Here is a 22,160-nt window from a genome sequence, read left to right on the forward strand (position 1 = left end):
CACAATGATTCTGACTTTAAGTCATACGCATGTTCATTTACACACAGGCATAAGAATGGTAAGTAGGGGTTTCCCCCTAAAAATCCACTTTGAGGACAAATTTAATAGAATCTATCAAATGTGACAGCCATTAAGGGGAAGGGAAATCTATTCCATTGCTCAGACTGGTATGTGCATACAGGCAGGTGTCCTAGTGTGCTAGCACGTTGCTAGATACATTGCTAAGAAAGGGATGTGTGCATGGCATATGCAGGTAAGGGTCCCAGGTTGCCAAGTGCTTTACAGGAAGAGGAGTGGGCATACAGCCCAAACCAAATGGAGTCCTAGGCTGCTAAGTTATTCCCTATGTTCACCTGCTTGAGGCTTGGTGGTATTTCACAATTTTTTTTTTTTTTTTTTTTTTTGGTTTTTCGAGACAGGGTTTCTCTGTGTAGCCCTGGCTGTCCTGGAACTCACTCTGTAGACCAGGCTGGCCTCGAACTCAGAAATCCGCCTGCCTCTGCCTCCCAAGTGCTGGGATTAAAGGCGTGCGCCACCACCGCCCAGCATCTCACAACTCTTAATGTCTGCAAAGGGACACCCTGGAATCAGTTGTGACCTTGAAATGCCCCTTAGAATAAATGTATCACTACAAACGGGAGCCCTGGAGCCCTTGTTTATATCTGCTCTTAATTATTATTATTTTTTAAGACAAGAGTCTTGGTCAGGCATGGGAGAATAAGCCTTTAATCCCAGCACTTGGAGGCAGAGGCATCTGGATATCTGAATTCAAGGCCAGTCTGATTTGCAAAGAGAATTCCAGGACAGCTGGGGCTACACAGAAAAACCCTGTAACCATATTTATTGGCTACTTTATTGGGTTCTTATATCTACCGCCCTTTTCCACTCCAATTCCTTCCAACCCCAACACCAGGTAGGCAGGGAAGGTCACAAGGTAAAGGCGTAGATCTCTCTAGACTACTTGTTGCTGATGAAGAGTGTAGACTTCCTTGGGGGCAATGTTGACCTTCGTTGTCAGGGTATCTCCAATCAGCAACCAACAGTCCAGCCACCAGCAAAAGCAGCAGCAGCCTCTGCAGCCTCTCTAGCACTTTTATACCCTCTTGAGAGTCCCCAGAATTCCTAATGTCAGTATTCTTGGCTGGCAGAATCATACCTCTGCCAGAGATTGAGACAAATCAGTTAGCTGCTGTGGACAATCTGAAGCAGCCCCATATCCCACATCCGGGATTACAACAAAAACATATTCACATAATATTTTTATTTGTATATATTCATACATACATACATATATGTATACATACACATGTGTGTGTGTCTGTGTGTGTGTAAGTACACAGACACTCCAGAAGAGGGCATCAGATCCCATTACAGATAGATGTTTGTGAGCCACCATGTGGTTGTTGGAAATTGAATTCAGGACCTCCGGAAGAGCAGTCAGTCAGTGCTCTTAACCGCTGAGCCATCTCTCCAGCCTTTACAGAATTTTTTTTGTTTTGTTTTGTTTTGTTTCGAGACAGGGTTTCTCTGTGTAGCTCTGGCTGTCCTGGAACTCACTCTGTAGACCAGGCTGCCCTCGAACTCAGAAATCTGCCTGCCTCTGCCTCCCAAGTGCTGGGATTAAAGGCATGCGCCACCACTGTCCAGCCCCACATATTTTTAAGGATACCAAAAATCTCACCACAAAACCTTGTCTCAAAACAAGAGTTGTATGTATCAATGCAGGCTGCAGGCAAGTACTAGTACAACTAGTTTTATGCAGTGCTGGGAATCCATCCCAGGACTTCAACTATGCTAAACCAGCACTCTATGGAAGCACACCTCCAGACACCTAACCTACCTTCCTTTAACTTAGTATCTGTAAGAAAATATTTTGAACATGATCTTGATGGCCAAGTACTGAGGCATATACCCAGAATCCCAGGACTTGGGAAGCACGCAGCGGGATCCCAGCTCACCCTTTGCTACATAGTAAAAAAAAATCCTAAAGCGAACAAAGGAAACCTAATGTCACTAAGTTTTCTTTTAAACATTTTCATTTTCTTTTCTGGTTTCTCAAGACAAGACAGGGCTTCTCTGTGTAGCTCTGCTGTCCCGGAACTCACTATGAAACAGATCCACCCGTCACAGGCACCTGAGAGCTAGGATTGAAGGTGTTATCCAAAAAGACCTTTTATTTCTTAGGTCATCTTGTCATACCAACACACAGGGAAGCTATCAAAAATGGAAATGACCAAGAAAGGCTGACATCAGGTAAACTACTCAGCATAGAAGCATGACGACCTGAGCTTGAACCTCAAAATCCATGTAAAAATAGAGGAGAAGGAGCCCCACAAAGTTGGCCTCTGCCCTCCACATCTGTGCCTTGGAACAAGCAAGTCCAGACAAATGCATCACACCCAAACAACAATAAGAAACATTTTTAGGTGACCAAGGAACCTGACTAGCACCTACAAAGCTAAGTTGGAGCATTTTGAACCTAGCAATTTTATGATCTCAGTAGAATGACATCTACTGCCTATGTTACAATGTTTGGTTCATGGGCTGCTGAGATGGCTCAGTGGGTAAAGCTGCTTGCCCATAAGCCTAACCACCTCAAAGAACTGACTCCTGGGTGTGTGATGTCCTCTGACCACCAGTGTATTGTATGGTGGCTACACAGACTAGAAAAATTAATGCCAATTTTAAAGTACAAGTTTGCAGGTACTAAAAACACTTTCAAGCATGTTCTAATGGATTTCCATAACCTTTGGAAGATAATGGAAAACAAACTCATTCTGAAAACTAGTAGTATGGGGCTGGAGAGATGGCTCAGCAGATAAAAGCACTCGATGCTCTTCCAGAGGACCCAGGTTCAGTTCCCAGCATCCTTAGCAGCTCAGAACTGCCTGCAGCTCCAGTTCTGGGGCCTGGATACACTCTCCTGACCTCCTCAGGCACCACACAGGCATGTGGTATGTATGTACATACAAGTAAAACATCCACACATACAAACTAAAAATAAGTAAATCTTTTTAAAATAAAACCAATAGGTAAAAGAATCCTCCTCCTCTTGCACAAATTGTATTTAGGGTAAGCAAAAATTTGATAGAGGGAAAGCTTATATTAGGGCTAAAAGATGCATGGTGGCAGAAGCCTGTAATCCTAATACTTGGAAGACAGGCAGGAGACCAAGACTCTCAATCTGTTAAGACATCCACCATAAAAGCAGAGCTAACACTTCACAGTGAGACTGAATGCTTCTCCTGCAACAGGAATGATGGCCATCCTCAATACTTATATGGCACTTGAGATTTTAGCATGTGCATTAGGCAATAAATCACAAAATAAAAAGACATTAAAGTTGTAGAATAAAACCATATGCACACAGAAGAGAGCATGATCTTGTAGGAGACACCAACTTATACTGGCTCGTTACGACACATTCGCTCTAAGCCGCTCTTTTGAGTTTTTATCGTTGCAACTAGTGCTATGTGATGTGACACTCTCATGTGGCGCTGCGCAGCAAACATAAGGCAGTTCCCAGCCACGCTTTTTTTAAGTTTTTAAAACCTTATTATTATGGGCTGGAGAGATGGCTAGGTAGCAAAGTACCTACATTGTTAAGTTTGAGGGCAACCTGGAGTGTCTCAAAAAAGTGAAGCCTAAATCCCAGCAATCACTTGGGAGTTTGAGGTCAGCCTACTCTACATAGTGAGATTCAGAACAGCCAGGGCTATGTAGAGAGACCCCATCTCAAAACAAAACCAACAACCAAGAAATAACATCCAAACAACAAAGAAATAAAAGTGTCTGGAGAGCCGGCTCAGAAATTAAAAGCATTGGGTGCTCTCCCAGATGACCTGAGTTCAGCACCCACACACCAGTTCATAACTGCTGGCTCCAGCTCCAGAGTATCCAACGCCCTCTTCCTGTCTCTGAAGATACCCACACGTGTGCACAGGCACACAAATTAACTTTTTAAATACTTATTTACTTTATGTATATGAGTATGCTGTAGCTGTCTTCAGACACACAGAAGAGGGCATCAGATCCCATTACAGATGACTGTGAGACACCATGTGGTTGCTGGGAATAGAACTCAGGACCTCTGGAAGAACAGTCAGTGCTCTTAACCACTGAGCCATCTCTCCAGCCCCAAATTAATTTTTTTAATTAAAAAAAAAAAAAATGAGTACAAGGCCAGTTTTACCTATAATAGTGAGTTAGAGGCCCACCTGGATAACATGAGGCTGTCCAAATGAAAACAACATAGTATTAGCCTGATGTACTTTTAAAAATAGGTATTTTTAATGAACAGTAACTGCTTTTAACCACTAAGTCATCTCTCTCCAGCCCTAATAACAAAAACCCAAGGAACAACAACAACAACAACAAAAAACCCCAGAAACCCCAGAAATACAAACACACACACACACACACACACACACACACACACACACACACAAAGAGAAAGATTCAAATGCAAATTTCAGCCAGGTGTAGTAGTGATACATGCCTTTAATTCGAGCATTTGGGAGGCAGAGGCAGAAGGATCTCTTAGTTTGAGGCCAGCCTGGTCTACAGAGTGTGTTCCAGGATAGCCAGCACTACACAGAGAAACCTTGTCTGGAAAACAAAACCAACCAACCAACCAAACAAACAAACAAACAAATAAAAATAATAGAATACAAAATCCTGAGAATAATATACTACCAACAAACAATGAAAAGGTCTCCCTCTCCATTTATGGCCTCTCTATTGTGCCAAGAACCAAGCAGTAGGAAGAGAAGGCTTGGTGGATCAGGTATTGCAGAACATGACAAGCTGAGCCTGATCCCAAGACCCACAGAGCAGCATGAGAACCAACTCCCAAGGCTGCTGTTTGACCATACAAATACTGTGACATGCACATGACTCCTGAACCCCCATATACAAAATAAATAAATGGAAGAAAATAAAGTGGTACACAGTTGGTTTAAAGTGATGACTTTATTAATAAATATACATCCATATGATGATGTAGATACAAATCATGAACACTACTCCATTCCATACACATAATTGCACACGAGTAGCTCAAGTTCATGGACATTAAAACATACACAGTATCTATTCAGACTTTTTACAGCAGAGGACAACGTGCTTATTATCAGTTAACTGGTAATTATTTGTTTCATAATTGTCTGTGGAAAAAAGAAATTGTGAATCAAAGAACCAGAGTGGCCTGATTAAATCACACAATTGACTTACTACAGTATCACTTCTAAAAAACTTAAATACATTGTATGTGAGAGCACAGGTCTGTCTACTTGGAAGGAAAAGGGAGAAAAGCAAATACTTAGATACATCTTAAGAGTTTGAGCGCAGTCATTACGCTGGAACAGACAGAACAGAAGAGCATCAAAACTTTTTATGCCCAAGACTGTTGTGTAAATTGTTATGTTACTGAAACGGATTATAAAATTTTACTGCATATAGACAAGGAACTGACAGAGCAATCATCTTAGTATCCCCTGAACTGTTCTCTTAAAGCTTCTTAAAGTATGAAGTTCACTGTTTAAACTTACACACTGTGGTCATTATTACACTGGATGAAGCATCTTTAACCTCATAATAAATGGATCCAGATTTTACCTCAAAGAAATTTTATTCTTCATGAAAATATATATGTAAATTCACACAAACACCAGTTTGGAATTAATAAATACATTTCAGATGTTCCTTTTAAAAAAGTAATTAAAAATACAAAGAATTGCTAGTCTGATTTAAACACTAATTAAAAATGTTTCAAATATTAAAAATTAAACCAAATACTATTTAATTTTTCAATATATTGTGCCAATATATATATATTTTTAAATATCCAGTGCAAAACTCCAAAGATAGTATCAAAATCACCCCATACTAAAGATTAGTTAGGCAAGGTGATACCTGTGGAAAATGAAATTTTCATCTGTAATTGACTCCTTATTTGTTTTGATAACAATAATAAATAAGGCATGTTAAAATATCCTTTAAAAAAAAAAAAGTAAAACAAACTTACTTGAAGAGTAGATCATTTTCTGACAAAGTTTTAATATAGAATAGTGAAACCTATTTATGAATAGAATCACACAGTATAAAATTAGCAATTTACCTTTTAAGGAACAATTATACAGAGGAGGTGGGGGTCGGGGGCACGACAGTTTTCCCCAACTGAATATACTGGCATCTAGGCAACTGCTTCACATGCTATTTCAGTGTCTGTCATGACAAAAAACCAGGTTACAAAAGATGCAGAATGCAGTCTTTAGATCATGTAGAAGTAAAAATATTTTTATGTGAAGACTTCATTCCTGTCCTCACTGTGCCTCTCCAGCAGGGCACTAGTAAACTGTCCACAAGGAGAAAAGTAGAATCAGATGTTCACCAGAGCACACATTTAATATTCCGGGTGACTGCTCACAGGAACAGTAAATTCAGTTTCCTAAGTGAGGTTATCCATTCACAACTGTAGCCATCCATCCATACCCCCTTTCCTGGGATAGAGTTCCTGATATAAACACTGTTATCAATGTAATCTCCTTACACCAATGTCCCATCTCACGAACATGTATCGGAAACTCACTATACAATACACCCACTCTATCTTCTGACACACAGCACAGTACCACTGAGTAGATGTGCTGGAGAGCTGAGGGAAGGTGGGTGTGAGAAAGGGCAAGAAGAAATGACAAGGTACAAAACCAGGAACGAAATAAAACTGAAAGGATGAATGTGGACTCAGTATGAAACACAACACGCACCCAAGTCCTTGACATTTGGTGGTGAGATTATTCTACACTAGACTATTTCAACTGTCTTCAGGAACTAGCTGTGCAATGATTTCTAAATAGCCAGCTGCTAAACAATTTCAGAAACAGCTAAGTGACAGATACTTGTGACCAGATGAATACATCACTGAAGACACAAGAATTTGCATATGTCAGAAGTTACACTGTTCTGAGTAAATTATTAAGTTTTATATTCTATGCTTCTGCAAGAAGAAACTCTTGGAAGCCCTTTTGAAGCTTTCTGAATGTTCCAGCTGGTTAAGTGGTCACCCAGCATTGCTCACTGTCCCCTATGGTTTGTGCAAAGCTAGTACTGCTGAGGTTGCTGTCCCCACATGCAATGAAACAGTGCTTACTGTAAGAGCAGATGTCCAGCTGTTGTGTCAGCTATCATCAGGGCACCTGAGATTGGCTGCTTGTCCCCTGATAAAGGTCTGAAACATAGTATTTACATACAGTCAGTTTGCATGGACTGAGAGCAAGTCTAACCAACCAGTAAGTGGCCTTTTAAATTTCTGATTATTTTTAAAGTTTTTAAGTCCTGTAAATCTACAGCTTAATCTCAAAGATATTTTAAAATGCAAGTAAAAAACATTATTTTTTAAGTTCAGTAAAAGCTTTTCTTTGTTTTGTTTTTTTAAGACTGGGGTCTCTCTACCTAGCATTGGCTGTTCTATGTAGACCTATGTAGACCTCAAACTCAGAGATCTGCCTGCCTCAGCCTCCCAAATGCTGGGACCAAATTCACGGGACACCATACATGGCCCAGGGCAAGCTTTTCAATTTTAAAGTTAGTAATATTTTACTTAAAACAAACTCAGAATAAATAAAATGTGTATTAACAAGAAATATTTCAGAAAAGAAGATTTCCCTCCATAAGTATACCTACATGCCCAGTATTTGTCTCTTTTCTATACTGTGCCTAAAGCAGGCCTCACTAGGGAGACTTCTTTTGGAAGAAGCGGTCATCCTTGAGCTACGATGCCATTTCTATGCTAACAGCAGTGCTCATTTTACAGGTTTCGTACATACTGAGTTACATTTATTGGTACTTGAGCCTCAACAGACAGGAAACTGCTTTCTGCTTAGACCAATCTTGCAGCCGACCACTCAATTTGTGTCCTTTGGTAGATATAAACCTGAAAATGCAGTTAAGTACTAATGCAGTGTAATAACAATTACTGAGAAAAACAAACAAACAAACAAACAAAAAAAAACCTAAATAAATGAGCAATAGTAATAAATGTTTTTAAATATAATACTTTGAAACTCACTAAGTACGTGAAAGACAAAACAATGATTATAGTTACATGCAGACTTTTAAGGATTCTTTTTTTCTTGTATATTAAATATAATGTGCAGGTTTATGAAGGATTCAAGGGTTTTAAGTATGAGTTGTTTGTAGTGTTTGGTGCATATGCTCTTAGGCAACTGAAAAACACATACCCTGTAACTATAATCTCTGCAAGGCAGATACTAAACAATGCCTTAGGAATAATGATCAATTAATGTCATGCGAATCAATAAATAAGAAGCTGTGTTTTAAGTTCCAAAGCATCCAGACAGCTATATCTTATTTCAGAGTTCTAAACTCACACAGCCATCCCCTCCAATCTGCTTCTAGGTGCTGTTCTGCCCCTTCAGTTACACTGCCTCACACTGGTTACTTGCAGATAAAAGTTAACTTGGGCAGCTGCTTAGCACATGAGGAGTTCACTTAGAACAGCACCAAGGGAAAGTAAAAATGACTTCGCTGAGTGTCCGGTGAACCGTGTACAATACAGATAAAATGTACTACTCCTGCCCAAAGTGCATCTCTCAACTGTGGCCACCTCTTAGCCAAAAAGAAAGAAAAAGAAGAGCGGGGTAAGGAAGAGCAAACAGAAACGAACTGGGGAGTCCACGTGGTAAGATCATGTCAAATTAAAGCAAGAAGCTTTGGGGTGACTAACAATCTGCTCCTAACACATGCTCTCCTGCCTCGCTCACTCACTGGGCGGCTTGACTTCACCACTCGTTTCCTGAAGCCCGTGAACCACTCTACTATGCATCATAGGGTAAGGAAAGGCAGCAGTGCCGCAGCCATAACCAAGATCTGCAAGACGGGACAGAGCTTTAATGCTACCTGGAGGTCTCCCTGGGCTGACTTTGTATCCTGCAGCTTTGGTTGTACCCAAAGGTCTGCCTGGACTTGTTTTAAATCCAGCTGCTTTGGTAGTTCCCAGGGGTCTGCCTGTGCTGGTCCGGTATCCTGCTGACTTGGTGGTTCCTGAAGGTCGGCCTCGCTTACCAGATCGATTGAGGTTTTTCTTTTTCTTTAGTTCATCTTTTATCTCTATGTTTCTGCCACTGGTAGGCTGCAAGTGTGTCTCGTTTAATGGGTCTTGCCTCTGACAAACCATTGGTTTGTGGCTGACTGTGTGGCTGTATTTGTTCTGCTGGGAGGAATATAGATCAAACTGATCAGCAGCTCTCATGGCATCTTCATTGAGGCAGGAAGGCTTGCCAGGCCCACAGAACGCTGGGTTACTGCCGGCAACAGGATGCATCATTTTCTACCAAAAACAGAGACAGATACATATGAATACCTATCTGAATGACAGAATACAACGGGAAAACCATCTTTTAACAACTATGTGGACTACTACCTAAAATCAGGGAAATAGGGTAGACTCCAAAACACAAACACTGTTCCACAACAGCATCCCCACTCCCACCCAACTAAAGCATTCCTTCCTTGAGGACTGAGGCCAGACGATTCAGTTAGATTACTCTTCCTCCCCCTACAAGTTTATAAAACCAGGAAGCAGATGCTAAGGAGAGAAAGACTGGTGGACCCAGACACCTGACAAGGCAGACAGGAGAGCTAGGGATGATGAGGCTTTTATAGGTTGTGACCCATGCTGCGTAGCTGTTCAGTCAGGTAGCTGACTCTGAGCTACCTTTACAGCTGTAAATAACCTGAATTGGCTGGTTCACTAGGCCAGCCTTGACTGGAATTCTTCAATTTGTTGGTGCCCGACCTATAGAATACATAGATAGTGTTGTCCATGCCCCCCCCCCCAAAAAAAGTCACACCACAAACGGCATAAAAAAGTCATGGTTTTCTCAGTTATAGGTAGGAACAAATGTCACATAAGATCACTCAATTAGAGGCTGGAACAATGGCTCAGCAGAAGACTTGCTGCTGGACCAAGGTTCAGGTTCCAGCATACACACGGTGGTTCATACCATCAATATTAATTCCAGTTCCAGGGGACTGACACCCTCTTCTGATCTCCTTGGACATCAAGCATGCCCATGGTAAACATACATACATGTAGGCAAAACAGTCATACAATTATTCTTTAAAATCTAAATTCTTCTGAACAGAACTCAAAACACTAATTTAATAACTGTAGTATTCTGATCAAGGCTGATGTAAGTAGAAAATGAGTATTTCGTAGGCTTTTTTTCCTTTTACATTATTAAACCGTAGAAAGATAAAATCCAAAACAAGGGCCAAAAAGATGTCTCAGCAGGTAAAGCCCCTTGCCACAAAACCTGACATATAAGTTCAATTTCCATGACCAGAAAGGTAGAATTTACTCTCAAGTTGTCCTCTGAAAGCCACATACTTGCACAACACACACACACACAAACACAAAAATAATTATTTTAAAAAATTTCAGCACAAATAAAAGTCCAGAACTCTTATTAAAATGATTTCCTTGCCTAATCTTAGCATGCCCTCCTGGGTACTGCAGCACAGTCTCACTTGTGTACTCTTAACTGGATCAGTTTCCTCAAGAGGGACATCCAGTCATTATGGTAATGGATTATTTATACAGAATCCTGAGTGTGTGTTACACTTTTCAAAACCAGATAGTGTCAAGCAAGAAACACAATGTCTTGGCCCAGAGCACCTTTCAATGGCCTCTATCCAAACAAAAGGCAGTATCAACACAGGCTAAACAAAGGTCTGATCAGCTAAAACAGATGAGCACATACACAAACAGTCAAGACTTGAACACACAAAAATATGGGTAACAACCAAATACCATTTACTCCTAACACATAAACTTAATGTCAAACGGGTCATTAAGGGGTATGCCATCTTCTTGCTTTACAGAGCCCTGAACACTGTTTTGTCTGTGGTTTTTATCCTTTTATGTAAATCTGCACCACATGGGCAATGAGTTTTCAGGCCGCAATACTGTAAGGCAAGAAAGACCAGGCCATGAGCTCTGATTCAGATTTAAAATAGAACGTGCATATTAAGGTCCCTCCTGAAGTGGTGTCCTCCACATACATAAAACTGCAATTCCTCCCAGATATCAGCATAAGGCACTCAGTTCCTGACAGCACAAGAAAAGAGAACTCAAACTGTAGAGGTACATGCTACTTAACTCAGTATATATTGAGAATCAATAAAGTTGTTGCCCAGGTAGTTTAAGGTTTCAATTATGAAGTAAAAAATACATTAAGAAGCTACCTGTTTATGATCAGAGCAACACAGACTTGAAATTACAAAACTAGTCAAAGAAAAATAAAAATATTAAAAGGAATAATTTTTACTTCCAAAAGTATAAGAACTAACTATCAATACTTCACTAGCTTCAATTCTAATTTCAGGAAAGAAATAGAGCTGGCATATGCCTTTAATCCCAGCACAGAGGCAAAGGCAGTCGGATCTCTTAGTTCCTAGCCAGCCTGGTCTACAGGGGTTCCAGGAGAGCCAAAGAAACCCTATCTTGGAACACAAACAAGCAACAACAGAAAAAAAGAAAAAAAAATAGAAAGAAAGAAAGAAAGAAAGAAAGAAAGAATAAAGAAATAGAAATTCTCAAGGTAAGTTTTAAACATAATATTAGCCTAAAGTTGGTTTTTGAGCATTCTCTATATACCAGGCATTTTGCACATAATCTTCAGCATATGCTGTTAAAAAACAGGAACAGGGACTGGAGGCTGGCTCAGCAGTTAACAGTGCTTGATGCACAATTCTAAAGACTAGAGTTTGGATATTAGCACCTACCTTACAGTTTTGCCTACAAACACAGCTAGCTCACTGACAGGCGTGGAGTCAGGAAGATCAAGGGAGCTTGAGATTCCAGTTTAGCTGGGAAAAAAAGAAGCTCCAGGTTCAGAGAGAGATCCTGCCTCAAAAGAATAGGTAGAGCCTTGTTGTGGTGACTCATTTTTAATCCCAGCACTCAGGAGGCAGACGCAGGTGATCTCTATGAGTTCAAGGTAAGCCTAGTCTACAGCGCTTATTCCAGGACAACCAGGGCTATATACACAAAGAAAAACCTGTCTTTCAAAAAACCAGGAGGGGGAGGGGGAGGGAGAGAGAAAAGACAGGCACAAACACAGACAGAGGATGCACTGCAACACCCTGGCCTCTATATCAACACAAAGTCACATGCATAATTAACGTGTACTTGCTCAGGGGCGCACATACCCACCCACACACCCAAATTAGCCTTTTTTCCCTTTCTTTAAAGAAATGGGAATCGATTTTAAGCAATCTGTCAGGGACACTCATTAGGAGATTACAAAACCAAACAGGAATTTAGCTAATCTGAAAAGCAAGACAACAGTTTGTGCTGGCATGGCATACAGTCATGGTGGCCAGGCATGTCTTCTCTACACTGAGGCTATTTATAAAGCAGGACTCCACTAGATGTAATACTGCTTTTCCCCAAAATTTATGACAACCAAAATTTTCTCTAGATATTGCATAGCAACTTCCAGGACAGCCAGGACTTCAAAAGACAAAAAACCAACCAACCAACCAACCCTTGGAACTGGCTCAGTTGTTGGTGAAGTGCCTGGGTTTGGACCTCTAGCATACATAAAATTGGCAAGTACAGCAGCCTGTGTCTGTAATCCCATGGGGGAGCTAGCAGACCCACAGCAGATTCCTATAACCCACTGGTCAGCTGTCTATCTGAATCCAGAGTTCCAGGCTCAAGTTCAATGAAAAACTTTATCTCAAAAATTAAGATGGAGGAGAGCAGCAACCAAGGACACCTGGCACTGACTTCCAGCAATACGAATGCATACACAAGCACAGAGGCAGATGTGCACTCATGCCTGCAAATCTTATCACTGGGAAGGCTGAATCAGAGAATCCAGAGTCATAGCCAGCCCTGAGCATCATGGGACGCAAAAAAAATAAATAAATAAAATAAAAAAAAAGGTATGCCAGCTCTTTCTCTTACACATGGGACTGCCAGATAAAGGAAAAAAATATTTTTTAAAGATTTATTTATTCATAAGTGAGTACTCTATTTGCATGTATTTGTCTGACAGAAGAGGGCATCAGATCCTGTTATAAAGAAGTTTGTGAGCCACCATGTGGTTGCCGGGAATTGAACTATGGACCTATGAAAAACCAACCAGCGCTCTTAACCACTGAGCCATCACACCAGCCTGGAAAAATTATTCTTACAAACTATTTCAGCACTATAAAATCCATTGTGTATAAAACCACCGCATATATTTTTTTACATGCATGATAAATTTCAGCATTTGGATAACACACCAGCATTAACTCTGTTCTTCAAAATGCCTACCTCTTTCCACCCCAAAACCTACCTGCTAATAATTCTTTGGTTTGGTTTTGGGGGTTTTTAATTTTTGATGTTTGTCTTACTCTTTGTCTACGTTGACCTGAAACACATAGCAATCCTCTTGCTTTGCCTAACCAACATGCTTAATCAGCTACGGCCTTATTTTTTAAATGATGCTTGTCTCCATGAGAACAAATGGGTGAGAGTGCCCCGGGGTGCAACACATGGAGTTACTTTTATAGTGCGGGGAAACAAACCCAAGTTCTCTTCAAGACCTGTACACTCTTCACTGCACTTTCCCAGCTAGTCTTGGATTCTTCCCATGCAAAGTTCACCAAAATGATGTAGGCTACATTTAAGAAAGTGGGAAGAAGATCTCTAAGATGTGGGTGGAATGTAAGCTCGGAGTTACAGAACAAAACTGGTGCAAAGCAAAGGCTACAGTTGTTTTTGTTTTGTTTGTGGTACTAAGGGTGGAACCCAACGCCTTCCACACACCAATGAATTATCTTTTAAAACCGTTCACTGGAAACTTTAAGGAAGCCAACGAGGAGTTTCACTGTGACTAAACTAGTAGTTTTGAAGGTCTGCTACGATCTGCTTTCCCTGCAGTTTTACTGTGGGTGTTTAATCCTGACGTCTTTCAATGAAACAATCACATTTTTTTTTTACCTTGAATATGGCAGACATTGCTCCCAAGAAAACTATTTTTAGTAAATTCACAAGGCACCGTGGAGCTTTGTAAATATAGCAAAGCTTCAAAGGCCCACATCCCGCTCTCTTCCAAAGATCAAATATCGAATAACCCTCGGGTTTTTGTTACAATCTGGCTATATAATTACATATGATTTTGTAATTCTAAACAAGTGTGTGGGAGGCCGTGTCAATCACGGAGGGTGCTGCTCCGCTCCCCGCCTCGCGAGAAGTTTAGATACTAGGACACAACATAAATAACGGTCCCCTTTGTCTTCTCTGCGCTCCTTAACCGTGCCCCACGGCGCTTCCCCAAGCCAGCATCCTAACTGGAACCCGAGGCGGTCCCCGCCGTGTCGCCGGGATGCAGAGACTACCGCAGCTCGAGGACGAGCCTGCAGCCCCGCGCCCACCCTGCAGCCCTGCCTGCGCGGCCCGCGCCGTGACTTCCGCCTGCCGCGAGGCCCGCGGGCGCCAGGGCGGAAGTACCGCGGGCCCGGCCGGACCGGAGGAAGGAGGCGCCCGCGCTCGCCGCCGCATCCCGCGCCCTCGCTCGCCGGGCCCCTCGCCAGCCGCCGCCCCGCGCCCTACCTCGGCCGCTCGGAGCCCGGCCCTCAGAGCGCCCAGGGGCCGCCCATAGGCAGGAAAGCTCCCGCCCGTTCCGTTCACTCCGGCCGCGCCTGCTCCGGGCGGCCCAGTCCAGTCACGGCAGAGGGCCGGCGGCGGCGGCGGCGAGGCCCACGCCAGCGCCCGACTCCTAAGAGCCCTTACAGCGGGCCCCGGACGCGGGAGGAAGAGGCCGCCACAGCCCCGGAATGTGAGCGCCGCTCGCGCAGGCGCACGCACGCCTACGTATCGCGAGACTGGTCGTGCGGCCCGCGGCCGGAGTGCGCGTGCGCGGAGTGGCTTTGGCCTGTACGGAGATACAGTCCCGCCAAGGAGGGAGCGCGGTTGGCTTAGGTGAGATTAGGGTGGTCCACGCAGTACGGTTCTCAGAACACGGGATTACTCAGTGACGCAGGCAGCGTTTGAATCCCGCTGCCGTCGTCCAGAAGCCGACTTCGCAGCTGTTTGTAAACGATGTTTGATAATGTCTGTCTGCAGCCCTTAAGACTCATTGTCTGCCCTTTAGTTTCTTAAGGGTGGGTAGGGTGAGCCTGCCCACCTCCAAACATGAGAGTATTCAGTATGATGTGACGGTGTTAGTGATGGTGTTAGGGCTCTCAGACACGAGATGTGTAATAGTTCAAAGTGTTTTGCGGGATGCCCTGCGGTGTTTAGTTTTGTGTTTTAAATCCCTGACGTCTCTAGAATGTGCCATATCCTTCATCCTAAAAGGCTGAGCCACTAGCCTAATTCCATTTTGTGTTTCCTTCCGAGCCACTTCGTTGTAGAATTAGCCTGGATTCAGGTAGAGTTCTTACTGCAAGTATGTAACATGAAATTGACAGTCTTACAGTACTCCGAATCTAAATAGACTTCTGAGGGAAAACCAAAACCTGTCCAGCAGGAGGCAACGATAACCCTATCTTCCCCTCAGGAGCCCAAGGAGGGAGCAGTCAGACAGCTACTCCCTTCAAAGGTCTGCAAGCATACATTAACAACATCGTTTGCTATTTTTGTTTTGTTTAAAATGAAAAAAACAACAACAAAAAACAGCCACAAATCCCAGAGCTGCCCAAGGAGACTCCTGTCTGGCAGAGAGAATGACTGCAATGTTCTGGCTGCTGCTCCAATGGGCCTTGCTTTGGCCACAACTCAAGATGTCTCCCTTTGGATGAGGCAGCCTACAGCCACCAGAGATGACCCTGCTCACAGGTCTACTGGGTCTCACTGGAGCAGTCTGGTCAGACAGCAACATCTCCCTAACCCATGACGGCTTGGCTATGGAAGCAGTGGGGAATCAGGGCTTTCATTGCCCCCAGTAGGTGGTTTCCAACTGCTGGCAGAGTGGGCCTAGCGGGTTGCAGGAGGAAAAAAAAAAAAAAAAAAAAGTGACTTGGAGCTGGCAGCCCAGAAGCAGCTAGCAGGTGCATAGACTGTAGCAGCTAGACTACAGAGATCTGGGAGCCAGAGAGCTGAGAGGTGAGCCTGGAGGTCCACCATCCCACCCAGAAAAAGGAAGGCACTGAACTGCTAGTTCTGGCCACTGAGCTGTGACATTAAGTTGAGGGTACTGATGTCCCCATTTTTGAGTTTTAACTAGAGGCTGGAAACTAGGCCTCTGGCCTAGGCCATGCTGCTCTTGAGAGGAGGATGCTGGCACTGCATTTAGAAGAATGGCTCAAGCCAGTTTCTTTTTGAATAGAGCAAAAGGACCTTCAGCTCTGGATGAAGCTTAGAGGTGATGTCTATGCCATGCTTCATGGTGTTTGTATTGGCCTGGGCTTGGAGACATGTCTATCAGAGCCATTCAGCAAAGCTCTGCTTAGTTGCACCAAATCAGTACCATCTCCAAAGGAACTGGAGACAGATGCCTACATGACGTCCAGTAAAAACTCTGAACAAAAGCCGGACGTGGTGGAACATGCCTTTAATTCAAGCACTGGGGAGGCAGAGGCAGGAGGATCTCTCTGAGTTCAAGGCCAGCCTGGTGTTACAGGACAGCCAGGACTACAAAGAACAGTGGTTCTCAACCTTCCGTGACTCTAATACACTTTCCAAAATTGTGATGACCCCCAAACATAAAATTACTTTGTTGCTACTTCATAACTGTAATTTTGCTAGTGTTATGAAATTGTAGGATTTTTTTTTGGAGATGGAGGATTTCCAGAGTCCCAACCCACAGGTTGGTGAAGACCCCCATACTCGGGAGACCCTTCCTCAAGTCTCAGGAAATCACGGCCATCCAAAGATCACAAGAAACCATACCTGGATGCAATCAGCAGAGGCTTTATTAGGGAAGAAACCTGGCAGCCAGCCATCTCACACACACTCGCGCAGGAGTGGAATTCGACCCAACATCCAGTCCATGGAGGGTTTTAAAGGGAAAAACCACAAACCAGGGGAGTAGGGAGGGGTTGCCAAGGATACATAAGAATAGTGAAACATTCCAGAGAAACCCACCCTGAATGGTTTACCACGTCACTGTGTCCCACCCTGTCATTTACCAACTATTTCAGATTAACTATCTTCACTTCTTCCGGCTATAGCCCCACCTAGGTGGCAGCATCTTTATCTGTGGTCAGGAATGTGTCTTCCTGCCTTGGGCCTCTCCCACCCATAGGTGGGCCTACTGCCTGGGGCTTGAGGAATGTAATTCATCCAGCAAGTGTCCTGGGGGGCCTGAAATTTTATTTTCAGTTCCGTGTTGTGGGACCTGCATTTTTCTGCCCAGGTCTAAGGGCAAAGAAATCTACACATATTTCATAAAATGGCCTTTATAATTTTTCACTCTACAGTTGGGAACTACTAGCAGAATGACTTATTCTCAAACAAAAGCAAACTCTGAGCTTACATCTGGGAAGGTGACTGTTAAGCAGGAAAGCACTACTAGATCTCCAACTCAGACTCGGGAGAGGCTGCACTTGGCTTCTTGTTCTCTGAGAAGCCAGGCACATGCAGCCTCCAGTGATTCCTGGAGAGCATCACTCTGAATAGGGTGAGGCATTGTCTTGGGGAACCTAACTTGGGTGTCAGACACAAGGGCAGACTTATAGAAGGTATGTAGTGTGATTTATATTGTGTGCCTGGCCCTTTAAAAGGTCCCCAGTTGCTAGTCAAGTGGCCCTTTAGGAGAGCTGCTTGACCCTATGACCTTCAGTGTCCATTGCCTCTTGGACTTCTGGGAACAGGAGAGGATATAAAAAGCAAGCAGTGGCTGAGAGAGGTGAGTAGGGTTAGAGAAGACAGTCAGTGAAAACAGACTGAGCAGAGTGAATGGGAGACTGTTGAGCAGAAGCAGCTGAGCTGTGCCAGAGGCAATACTGTTAGGAGACGGTGGAGGGAACTGAGAAGACAGAGTCGGGAGAGATGAGCCAGGAGGAGCTGCACTGAACAGACATGCTAGAATAGTTGTGGTGGTGGTAAAAACTAATAATTGGGAGTTTCTACCTTACCCTAGATCATTTTTTTTTTCCAAAATAAGAGACACGAAACATATTTATAGTAGGCCTTAACAGCATGAGAGCTGAGAAGACATCAGCCCTCTATGCTATGTTGTCTACTTCCCTGTCAACTGCCCCAAGATATAACTTACCGTGTTCTGCCTGGGCTGCTCCTATTCTGACTGGCTGGTCCTCATGGCCATGTGCTCACAATCCACCTACCCCATGGCACCTTCCTCCCCCTCCTCCCTCCTGGTCACCACCTCAGACCCCAAGCCCTGGAACCAAAGCCCCACCTACCTCTTTGTCCAGCTACAGGTTGTAGGCATCTTCATTCAACCAACAGTTTTAAATTAAGAGGCAAAGTTTGCAAGACAAAAGCCGGTATATGTTGAGAATTCACTCTTCTTGAGGCAATTAGACCTTGGGACACAGAACTTTGCATTTCAATACATAGCAACCGACCAAACCTCAAGTTATAGTCTAGAGCTGCTAGTATTGGGCAAACAGAAGGGACTGTTCAAGTAGACTGTTGGGAAACTGAGGGAGGATGGGTCAGGAGAAACATTTGAAGGGGCTGGCCTGGAAACTGGGGGGAGGGCTGGCAGGGGGTTAAGAGAACTGGCTACTGTTTGTTAGAAAAAGAGACATTAAAAAATTATTTAAAAAAATACATTACAGAGGTACTCCAACTTCACAACAAAGAATTTAGGGAAATTGGCAGAACCTGTAAGAAACAAAGTGTTGGATTTTTAAGAGATGGTACGGTCCAACATCTAATTTCAGATCTTTTTTCTGTGAATGCAGTAGAGGCCAGAGGACAACGCTGATTGCTGGTCTTCATTGCTGCTTACCTTATTTCTTGAGACACAGTCTCTTATTGGCTAAATAGGTCAGGCTAGCTGGCACTTCATGCCCCCAAACCTAGTGACACTCCCTCCAACAAGGCAGCACCTCCTAATGCCACCACCTTAAACCATCCAAAAATGTGAGTCTATGAGGCCATTTTTTGTTTTGGTTTGTGTGTGTGTGTGTGTGTGTGTGTGTGTGTGTGTGGTTTTAAGATTTTTATGTATATGAGTGGTCTATCTACACATACATCTGAATGCCAGAAGGGGGCATCAGACCTCATTTTAGGTGATGATCCACCATGTGGTTGCTGGGAATTGAACTCAGGATATCTGAAGAGCAGCCAGTGCTCTTAACCTCTGAGCCATCTCTCCAGCCTGTTGTTTTCATTCTTAATCAAATTTCCATACATGAGTTTTGGAGGTGAGGACAGAACTCCTGTCTTCATGAGCTGGAGGCAAGCACATCACCAACTGTGCTATCACCCTGCCCATTCTTTTTTTTTTTTAAGATTTATCTATTTTTATTTATATGAATACACTGCAGTTGTCTTCAGACACACACTAGAAGAGTGCATTGGATCTCATTACAGATGGTTGTGAGCCACCATGTGGTTGCTGGGATTTGAACTCAGGACTTCTGGCAGAGCAGTCAGTGCTCTTAAGCCCTGAGCCATCTCTCCAGCCCCCACCCTGCCCATTCTTAACCCCTTCATGAGCTCATTCCAGGAAAGTCTGCTACAGAAAGAAACAAGGCAGGACTGAGGCTCACGTCGTCGTGGCTAGGGTTTTCAAAAGGAACACAGATGACAGAAATGCATGCATGTGAGGAATTTATTAGACTGCTTTAAACAACACTGGCCGGGATGTACATTGGCTGTCTGCATGCTGGAACAGCTGAGTACCCAGCGGCTGTTCAGTCCATGAGAATGATGCTTTAGCAGTCCCAAGCTAGCCCAGAAGGCCAGAAGGTGGGTTTGTATGTGAGGGCAAGGCAACAGTGATGGTGAAGGCAGTGCACTCACCAGGAAGGAGCAAAGAAGCAGGCAACACTGCTTGTTCCTGGGCTCCAGATGCTTCTGGAGAACCATGTACTCTGGAGGCAGTATTTCCAATTCCTGGAGCTAACATTTCTTGGACATGCCCTCAAAGACCCATCCAAAGGTATCTCTGATGATTACAAATCCAATCAAGGGAACATCAAGAGTCACCCCTACAGCTAACTCTTCAGTGTAATCTATAATTCACTCCCCCAAACAGCAATGAAGAAAAGGTTTAAAAATCAGTTTTTCAAGACCTCTCAAAGCAGTAATATTTTTCTGGAGACAAGATGTAGAGCAGCTGAAGCTGGTCATGATATCCTGGTCTTTCTGTCTTTCTCTCAGAGAGCTGAGATTTAAGTGGGTATCACCACACCCGGCTCAAAGCCGTATCTGTGAGAACTCGCTAAGGCAATATAGATACAGCTGCCAAAAAGCTTGGAACCATGAGCAGAGAAAACGGCTTTATGGTTCCATGATTTTTATTTAGAAAGTGACTATTACTCCAATGAAGCCTTACCACTAATGGAAAGATCTGGCCACTGTTGATCAGCTGTTCCCTGAAATTCACTACATAAACAAAGCATCATCTTTCTAGGCAATCTTCACTGCAGACAGCACTTGTGCTGGGACGCTGTTCTCAGCTAAATATTTCAGACTTTGGGGTGAGAGAAGATACTTTGCTTTCTTACGCTCCTTTTTCCTTCCTTTTCTGCCTAAAGAGCTGTTCTGGCTTCCCACATGAGACAGTCTGAGAGTATGCCTATTAACTTTCCCTTGCAGAGGGGAGGGGAAGGCTCCTAAGCCTTCAGGAGATCAAGGTCTGTGGATCATAAAAGAGGAGCCGCCTCAATAGTGTAGCTGCCTTTTTGGCGACCTACGCTCCTGGATGTAGCGGTGAGTTTAAGCCACTTGGCTCCCAGCGAGTCACTTGTGTCCTGCACATGTCCAGGAGCCCTTTTGATTCCCGAAAGAAAGACAGCTAATTTTGATAACCTTGACTATGGCTGGGCATTAATAAACCTCCCCACAACTAGCACATAGTTGTTTTATCTTTGCTGCCCTGTTGCCTCTAAGCAGCCCCCGCCCCCCACACACAGAGCCACTTTCCCTTTCCGTTTACATTGCTAGATGATTTTTCTTCTGTTAAATCTCATCCCTTTTCCTCCCTCTCTCAGCCCCTTGTTTGTGCAATCTGAAAGTCCCGCCTTCCAGTGGCCGTGCTGCACTTATTATCAATCGAAGACAGCTCCGGACAGGGACCCTCGGGTCTGGAAGCACAGCTTTTGGGAGCCGAAATAAGACAAACCAATTTCCAACACCTGTACGTAGCCAACCACCTCTGGGCCAACAAGTTGGTCTGCTGTGCCTCCAGTCCCTTCTTCGGCGGCAGCATGCAGATAGCAAAAACAAACAAAACCACCAAAAACAGTATTAACATGTTCCTTTTTTGTCCGATGTGTTGCTGGGAACCCAGCACCTCACAAATGCTGGGCAATGCTCTCCCACAGACCTCTATTTCCAGCCCTGTGGTGGCATATCTTAATCATGAGCCAAAGTGGAACATCGTGCATGTACATTTGCCAAACATGCTGTTCTCAACAGGCAGGAGTTGAGGGACAAAACACACCTAAGCCCTAGGCTTGCCACCTGCTATGTGTATAGCCTTGGACACACAACAGTCTGTAAAATCAAGCATTTACTGACTGTAGGTCTCAATGATGGAGGACTACACGGTCTGTAACCTCAGGAAGCTTACATTCTATGAGGTAGGCAATAAACAAGAGTACAGCTCTATGTAGCAGGCTGTGTAGCACACCCGTAATCCTAGCACTCAGAAGGTGAAGGAAGAGATCAGGGGTCCAGGCCACCTGAGACTACATAGGGCACTGGCACTGCACTGCCTAAAAAAACAAAAAACAAAAAAAAACAAACAAACAAAAAAAAAAAAACTAAATAAGGACATAAAATAGTATTGAGTGCAATAAAAATGGCTGATCTGTTTCTTCATATGTGTGTGTGTGTGTGTGTGTGATATGCACGCTAAACTAACTGTGCTGAGTGCAATGGCAAAAGGAGCTCAGAGGCAACTCAGATGGCAGGCAGGTCCTTTGTTCTCCAGTCTTCCATTCTCTAGTGAGACGCTGAGGAGGAGCAGGTGAGATGGCTTAGTGGGTAGAGCCGC

General features: G+C 43.7%; 1 protein-coding gene across 1 annotated transcript; it reads right to left on the reverse strand.

The window, feature by feature from the left end:
• Positions 1-4,952: 4,952 nt before the first annotated feature.
• Positions 4,953-14,875, reverse strand: C8H5orf24 (chromosome 8 C5orf24 homolog). The gene is made up of 2 exons (XM_034510115.1): positions 14,633-14,875; positions 4,953-9,349 (listed from the first exon to the last, which is right to left on the reverse strand). The coding sequence occupies exon 2, from the start codon at positions 9,344-9,346 to the stop codon at positions 8,780-8,782; it is 567 nt and encodes a 188-aa protein (XP_034366006.1). The 5' UTR covers positions 9,347-9,349; positions 14,633-14,875; the 3' UTR covers positions 4,953-8,779.
• Positions 14,876-22,160: the final 7,285 nt, after the last annotated feature.

Source organism: Arvicanthis niloticus, chromosome 8 (genome assembly GCF_011762505.2).
Source record: "Arvicanthis niloticus isolate mArvNil1 chromosome 8, mArvNil1.pat.X, whole genome shotgun sequence".
In the NCBI taxonomy this organism is placed as follows: domain Eukaryota; kingdom Metazoa; phylum Chordata; class Mammalia; order Rodentia; family Muridae; genus Arvicanthis; species Arvicanthis niloticus.

Coding starts and splice junctions, on each gene's coding strand:
- C8H5orf24 (XM_034510115.1), bottom strand. CDS start 9,346: ATGATGCATCCTGTTGCCGGCAGTAACCCAGCGTTCTGTGGGCCTGGC.